The following is a 7,838-nucleotide window of genomic DNA, read 5'->3' as shown; positions in this document are numbered from 1 at the left end:
GCTCGTTGACATCACCAGAGACCCAAGGGGCGCAAATTTCTTGTTTCAGCGCCTCAGTGTGGCGATCCAGAGGGGAAACGCCAATTTCACCCGAGGCCGGCTTCTTTCATGACCCAGCAGATGGAAGAGTAATAATTATTATTTATATTATTATTATAATAATAATTATAATAATAATTGTTGTAATTAATAATTATTACTCTTCCTTCTGCTGAATCAGAGGAGCATAGTAACAAGATGAAAAATCACTATATACACATAAACGTGTCTGATTTTCCACAGACCCTTTGAAGTCAATTGCCATTCTTCTGGGACATGAAGGAAGTCGGCCCTGGGTGAAAGAGGGCTGTGACGATCTCTGGAACCCGCAGGTGCGGGACCTGGACGTCCACCTCCAGGGGCTCGTGCGGCCCAGACTCTGCTTCAGGAGGCTGGGGTCGTTCTTGACCTTGATGGGGTGGTTCTTCTCCGGCCCCGACCACGGCGGTCTGGGGGTTTAGAGTCTCTGTGCCTTCTTTTACCAACTTCGAGATAAACCCCGGAGCTGCAGCCCCTGGGGGCAGTTCGTTGTTGCCTTCAACATCATTCTGACAGTTCCTGCGACGGCGCTGGAACCAATCCCGCCAATCGTATTGGGGTTTGCATTTCCATTGGATACTTTCGGCGCCGTGGAAAAGGGGAAGAGACCTGCTGCATGGGTGACAGCTTCTCCCCCGTATCAACCTACTCAAGCTTTGCGCCCTGGAAAGGCCACTCCAGACCGACAACCAGAGCGCAACTCCATAGTCTCCCGAGACTGATGGATGCCTGCTACTGCAATTACTTCTATATATCACAAGAAATGATAATGGCGTGATAAATCAACGAGAAAAATCATTTGGGGCAATGAGGTGACTTGAACGTCATTGTGGGTGTTGTGAGAGTGGTGTAGAGCATTATTAGAATGAGCAGGTTGAGTCTGGCAAGGGTCGGGAGGATAGGTTTACAGAGCATACGAGGTTGAGGTGCAGGTTGAAGGAGGCTGAGGTGCAGGTTGACGGGGGCTGAGGTGCAAGTTGAAGGAGGCTGAGGTGCAGGTTGAAGGAGGCGGAGGTGCAGGTTGAAGGAGGCGGAGGTGCAGGTTGAAGGAGGCTGAGGTGCAGGTTGCAGGGGCTGAGGTGCAGGTTGCAGGGGCTGAGGTGCAGGTTGACGGGGGCTGAGGTACAGGTTGCCGGGGGCTGAGGCGCAAATTGACGGGGGTTGAGGTGCAGGTTGAAGGAGGCTGAGGTGCAGGTTGAAGGAGGCTGAGGTGCAGGTTGAAGGAGGCTGAGGTGCAGGTTGAAGGAGGCTGAGGTGCAGGTTGCAGGGGCTGAGGCGCAGGTTGAAGGGGGCTGAGGTGCACGTTGACGGGGGCTGAGATGCAAGTTGACGGCGGCTGAGGTGCAGGTTGAAGGAGGCTGAGGTGCAGGTTGAAGGAAGCTGAGGTGCAGGTTGAAGGAGGCTGAGGTGCAGGTTGAAGGAGGCTGAGGTGCAGGTTGAAGGAGGCTGAGGTGCAGGTTGAAGGAGGCTGAGGTGCAGGTTGAAGGGGGCTGAGGTGCAGGTTGAAGGGGGCTGAGGTGCAGGTTGACGGCGGCTGAGGTGCAGGTTGACGGCGGCTGAGGTGCAGGTTGACGGCGGCTGAGGTGCAGGTTGACGGAGGCTGAGGTGCAGGTTGACGGAGGCTGAGGTGCAGGTTGACGGAGGCTGAGGTGCAGGTTGACGGAGGCTGAGGTGCAGGTTGACGGAGGCTGAGGTGCAGGTTGAAGGAGGCTGAGGTGCAGGTTGACGGAGGCTGAGGTGCAGGTTGAAGGAGGCTGAGGTGCAGGTTGAAGGAGGCTGAGGTGCAGGTTGAAGGGGGCTGAGGTGCAGGTTGACGGGGGCTGAGGTGCAGGTTGACGGGGGCTGAGGTGCAGGTTGACGGGGGCTGAGGTGCAGGTTGCCGGGGGCTGAGGTGCAGGTTGCCGGGGGCTGAGGTGCAGGTTGACGGGGCCTGAGGTGCAGGTTGACGGGGCCTGAGGTGCAGGTTGACGGGGCCTGAGGTGCAGGTTGACGGGGCCTGAGGTGCAGGTTGACGGGGCCTGAGGTGCAGGTTGACGGGGCCTGAGGTGCAGGTTGACGGGGCCTGAGGTGCAGGTTGACGGGGCCTGAGGTGCAGGTTGACGGGGCCTGAGGTGCAGGTTGACGGGGCCTGAGGTGCAGGTTGACGGGGCCTGAGGTGCAGGTTGACGGGGCCTGAGGTGCAGGTTGACGGGGCCTGAGGTGCAGGTTGACGGGGCCTGAGGTGCAGGTTGACGGGGCCTGAGGTGCAGGTTGACGGGGCCTGAGGTGCAGGTTGACGGGGCCTGAGGTGCAGGTTGACGGGGCCTGAGGTGCAGGTTGCAGGGGCTGAGGTGCAGGTTGCAGGGGCTGAGGTGCAGGTTGAAGGGGCTGAGGTGCAGGTTGAAGGGGCTGAGGTGCAGGTTGAAGGGGCTGAGGTGCAGGTTGAAGGGGGCTGAGGTGCAGGTTGCAGGGGGCTGAGGTGCAGGTTGCAGGGGCTGAGGTGCAGGTTGCCGGGGGCTGAGGTGCAGGTTGACGGGGGCTGAGGTGCAGGTTGACGGGGGCTGAGGTGCAGGTTGACGGGGGCTGAGGTGCAGGTTGACGGGGGCTGAGGTGCAGGTTGACGGGGGCTGAGGTGCAGGTTGACGGGGCCTGAGGTGCAGGTTGACGGGGCCTGAGGTGCAGGTTGACGGGGGCTGAGGTGCAGGTTGACGGGGGCTGAGGTGCAGGTTGACGGGGCCTGAGGTGCAGGTTGACGGGGCCTGAGGTGCAGGTTGACGGGGGCTGAGGTGCAGGTTGACGGGGGCTGAGGTGCAGGTTGACGGGGGCTGAGGTGCAGGTTGACGGGGGCTGAGGTGCAGGTTGCAGGGGCTGAGGTGCAGGTTGACGGGGCCTGAGGTGCAGGTTGACGGGGCCTGAGGTGCAGGTTGCAGGGGCTGAGGTGCAGGTTGACGGGGGCTGAGGTGCAGGTTGACGGGGGCTCAGGTGCAGGTTGACGGGGGCTCAGGTGCAGGTTGACGGGGGCTGAGGTGCAGGTTGAAGGAGGCTGAGGTGCAGGTTGACGGGGGCTGAGGTGCAGGTTGACGGGGGCTGAGGTGCAGGTTGACGGGGGCTGAGGTGCAGGTTGACGGGGGCTGAGGTGCAGGTTGACGGGGGCTGAGGTGCAGGTTGACGGGGGCTGAGGTGCAGGTTGACGGAGGCTGAGGTGCAGGTTGACGGAGGCTGAGGTGCAGGTTGACGGAGGCTGAGGTGCAGGTTGACGGAGGCTGAGGTGCAGGTTGAAGGAGGCTGAGGTGCAGGTTGAAGGAGGCTGAGGTGCAGGTTGAAGGGGGCTGAGGTGCAGGTTGACGGGGGCTGAGGTGCAGGTTGACGGGGGCTGAGGTGCAGGTTGACGGGGACTGAGGTGCAGGTTGACGGGGGCTGAGGTGCAGGTTGACGGGGGCTGAGGTGCAGGTTGACGGGGGCTGAGGTGCAGGTTGACGGGGCCTGAGGTGCAGGTTGACGGGGCCTGAGGTGCAGGTTGACGGGGCCTGAGGTGCAGGTTGACGGGGCCTGAGGTGCAGGTTGACGGGGCCTGAGGTGCAGGTTGACGGGGCCTGAGGTGCAGATTGACGGGGCCTGAGGTGCAGGTTGACGGGGCCTGAGGTGCAGGTTGACGGGGCCTGAGGTGCAGGTTGACGGGGCCTGAGGTGCAGGTTGACGGGGCCTGAGGTGCAGGTTGACGGGGCCTGAGGTGCAGGTTGACGGGGCCTGAGGTGCAGGTTGACGGGGCCTGAGGTGCAGGTTGCAGGGGCTGAGGTGCAGGTTGAAGGGGCTGAGGTGCAGGTTGAAGGGGCTGAGGTGCAGGTTGAAGGGGGCTGAGGTGCAGGTTGCAGGGGCTGAGGTGCAGGTTGCCGGGGGCTGAGGTGCAGGTTGACGGGGGCTGAGGTGCAGGTTGACGGGGGCTGAGGTGCAGGTTGAAGGAGGCTGAGGTGCAGGGGCTGAGGTGCAGGTTGCAGGGGCTGAGGTGCAGGTTGCAGGGGCTGAGGTGCAGGTTGCAGGGGCTGAGGTGCAGGTTGCAGGGGCTGAGGTGCAGGTTGACGGGGACTGAGGTGCAGGTTGACGGGGACTGAGGTGCAGGTTGACGGGGACTGAGGTGCAGGTTGACGGGGCTGAGGTGCAGGTTGCAGGGGCTGAGGTGCAGGTTGCAGGGGCTGAGGTGCAGGTTGAAGGGGGCTGAGGTGCAGGTTGAAGGGGGCTGAGGTGCAGGTTGCAGGGGCTGAGGTGCAGGTTGCAGGGGCTGAGGTGCAGGTTGACGGCGGCTGAGGTGCAGGTTGCAGGGGCTGAGGTGCAGGTTGCAGGGGCTGAGGTGCAGGTTGCAGGGGCTGAGGTGCAGGTTGAAGGGGGCTGAGGTGCAGGTTGAAGGGGGCTGAGGTGCAGGTTGCAGGGGCTGAGGTGCAGGTTGCAGGGGCTGAGGTGCAGGTTGACGGCGGCTGAGGTGCAGGTTGCAGGGGCTGAGGTGCAGGTTGCAGGGGCTGAGGTGCAGGTTGCAGGGGCTGAGGTGCAGGTTGAAGGCGGCTGAGGTGCAGGTTGAAGGAGGCTGAGGTGCAGGTTGAAGGAGGCTGAGGTGCAGGTTGCAGGGGCTGAGATGTTGCTGGTTGAATAGGTCGGGATGTAGGACTGGAATGAAAGGGAAGATATGTATGGATCAGGGGTGTGAGGGCGGGCTGAAAGGGTGGAGGTGTAAAGGTGACACTATAAGGGTGGGTGGGGTGTAAGGATGAGTGCGTAAGATGAAGACGTAAGGGTGGGCGTGGAAGGGAGGGGGTGTAAGGGTGGGTGTACAAGGGTGTAGGTGTAAGTGTGGGAGTGTAGCCCCGGCTATGCCTCCTGTAGGTGACCCTTCACCTTTGCCTCAGGTGCCAGTTGTCACTTTAACACGAGGTTGTCGGTGTTTGACGCCAGACTACCTCCCACTCTCATGCTCTACCCCCTAAGAAATAATATTTATGGCTAGCCAGGCGTGGGGGCTTAGTCCATAAAAACCTTAGAGCAATTCTTTCTCTTCTCTGATGGTAGTCATGATTTCTGTCTCGGACCAACACGGTCACACAGTTAACCATTTTTGTCAGATTTCCCGCTAAAAATTTGACCTGCTATCTAAATTTAGATTAAGATTAAAAGCGACTAAGTATAATGATACCTTACTAGAAAATGTCTATATATCTAATTAGATTCAAAGAAACTAATTGACTGTTTAATTCATTTTTTATAGAATTTTATTAACAAAGTTGATATCAAAGTACTTTTGAATAACGCCCAGTAGACATCAGTGGTAGTTGAGCGTGCATGTATGGTTGGTAAGTGATGCACCTGAACTATACTGCAGGCTACCCCCACACGGAGGAAAGCTGAGGCCTCTGCCATACATCAATTTCCATCACCTGGCTATGGTCCTCCGATCCCCTGTGTCAAGCTTCATCATTGTAATGAGCGTCATTGTTAGTATCAAACAGCACAATAAGAAAATTTTATGTACATTCTCTAGCAACGAGAAAAAGAGTAGGGGGTGACAAAACTGCACTATACATAAGGGTGAAACTGAGATAAAAAGAGGGGGGGGGGAATTAATGAGGTGTTGAATTTATAGCACTAAATAGAACACGAAACAATGAATACAAATTGGAAAGGTTTATATTCATAAAAGATCTGGGTAAATACAGGTTTGCGAATACTGCTGTTGATTTATAGAAAAAATTACTAGTTTGACTACCTGATGATGATTTCTAGGATCAACGTCCCTACGGTCCAGTCTCTGACCAGTCCTCCTGGTTGTTGGGCTGATCAACCAGGCTGTTCGATGCGGCTGCACGCAGCTTGACGAACCAGTCACAGCCTGGTTGATCAGGTATTTTTTGAAGATGCTTATCGAGTTACCTTTTGAACACTGTAAGAGGTCGGCCAGTTATGTGTAGGGAAAGTGTTGAAAAGTCACTTTGATGTTGATCGAGTTCTCTGTCAGCGTGCCTATTGCACATGTGCTCTTCTGTTGGGCTATTTTGCACACCCTGTCATGCCTTCTGGTCTCGTGTGCTGTTATTTCTGTGTGCAGGTTTGGAACCAGTCCTCCTGATATTTTCCAAGAGTAAATTATTATGTATCTCTCTTCCCTGCGCCCCAGGAAATACAGATTTAATTTTTTTTAGACGGTCCCAATAATTTAGAAGTTTTATTGAGTGGATTTTTGGGGTTAAAGATCTTTGGACGCTCTCCAGGTCAGCAATTTCTCCAGATTTGAATGGGGCTCTTATTGTGCAACAATATTCCAATCAAGAAAGTATTTGGTTGGGAATAAATTAGAGCTGCCGCTCATTGTACAAGAGGCCTTCTAAAGTTTGTTGTATTCCAATTATATTATTATTATAAAAATTATAATAATAATAATATAGTTAATTAATAATTATCACTCTTCCTTCTGCTTGGTCTTGAAGGAAGCGGGCCTCGGGTGAAAGAGGGCTGTGACGATCACTGTCAGGAACCCGTAGGTGCGGGACCGGGCCGTCCACCTCCAGGGGCTCGTGCGGCCCAGGCTCTGCTTCAGGAGGCTAGGGTCGTTCTTGACCTTGATGGGGCGGTTCTTCTCCGGCCCCGACCACGGCGGTGTCCGGGTTTGGAGTCCCTGTGCCTTCTTTTACAAACTTCGAAGTCAATTCCGGAGCTCACAGTTCCTGAGACGGCGCTTGAACCAATCGTATTGGTGTTTGCCTTTCCATTGATGACTTTCCGTGCCTTGGATAGGGAGGGGGAGGGACCTGCTGCTTGGGTAACAGCTTCTCTCCCGTATCAACCTACCCAGGCTTTGCGCCCTGGAGAGCTCACTCCAAACCCACAACCAGAGCGCAACACCATAATCTCCCGAGACTGACGGATGCCTGCTACTGCTATGTTGTGATACAGCCCACACATGGGAAAGGTTAAATGGTTTATTATACTTCTTGGAAGAAAATTAATGATACCTGGCTTCACCCTCTCCACTCTTATGACAATACTGATAGTCTATCACCAGTCTCCGTGGTGTAGTGGTAAGACACTCGCCTGGAGTTCCGCGAGCGCTTTGTCATGGGTTCGTATCCTGGCCGGGGAGGATTTACTGGGCGCAAATCCTTAACTATAGCCTCTGTTTAACGCAACAGTAAAATGTGCAATTGGTTGTAAAAACGATTCTTCGCGGCGGGGATCGTATTCCAGGGACCTGCCCGAAACGCTACGCGTACTAGTGGCTATACAAGAATGTAACAACTCTTGTACGTATCTAAAAAAAAAAGAAAAATTACTAGGTATACAATATTAATACTAAAGACCACAGATGAGTTGACTGGTATTATTGAATATTGGGTATTGTTGGTTCTCGCTAGGTTTAGCAAGTAGTATCAGCTGTCGGGCCCATGTTAGAGTCGCCTCAAAGCTCAAAGGTACTCGGGACTATATTAAGGAATAGACACTGACAATTCAACACTAAACTACTAAACAGTGTACATAGTATACATAAGATCTGGAACAGACTAGAAATATGAAGACGCTTCAAAACAACGAAAATTAAGCCATGACTCAACTAACCGATTAAAAGAACTTAATCTTCACTATATTCATACCATGACAACGGAATGAACAGTAAGCATGCTATTAATATTGTTAGACTCGTTATTGCGACACAGCAAATTCAAATACGAGTTCTTCAGTAATGACTGGAGGTAATCCAACCCGCACAAACTGGCAGGAACGAGCAATATTTAACACCGAAAACT

The 7,838-nt window shown here is 54.7% G+C and overlaps 1 protein-coding gene across 1 annotated transcript in view; it reads right to left on the bottom strand.

Moving 5' to 3' along the window:
* Positions 1-293: 293 nt before the first annotated feature.
* LOC138355223 (proline-rich protein 36-like) overlaps positions 294-7,838 on the bottom strand; it is a 27,648-nt gene continuing 20,103 nt past the window's right edge. The window contains exons 3-4 of the mRNA XM_069310082.1: positions 996-4,713; positions 294-690 (exon numbers count right to left, since the gene is read on the bottom strand). Of these exons, the coding sequence (XP_069166183.1) occupies positions 294-690; positions 996-4,713 (4,115 nt within the window). The remainder of the gene's footprint in view (positions 691-995; positions 4,714-7,838) is intronic.

This window comes from Procambarus clarkii, chromosome 66 (assembly GCF_040958095.1).
Source record: "Procambarus clarkii isolate CNS0578487 chromosome 66, FALCON_Pclarkii_2.0, whole genome shotgun sequence".
NCBI lineage: Eukaryota > Metazoa > Arthropoda > Malacostraca > Decapoda > Cambaridae > Procambarus > Procambarus clarkii.
Note: the sequence above shows the minus strand (reverse complement) of the source record. Positions and strands in the feature narration are given on the sequence as shown.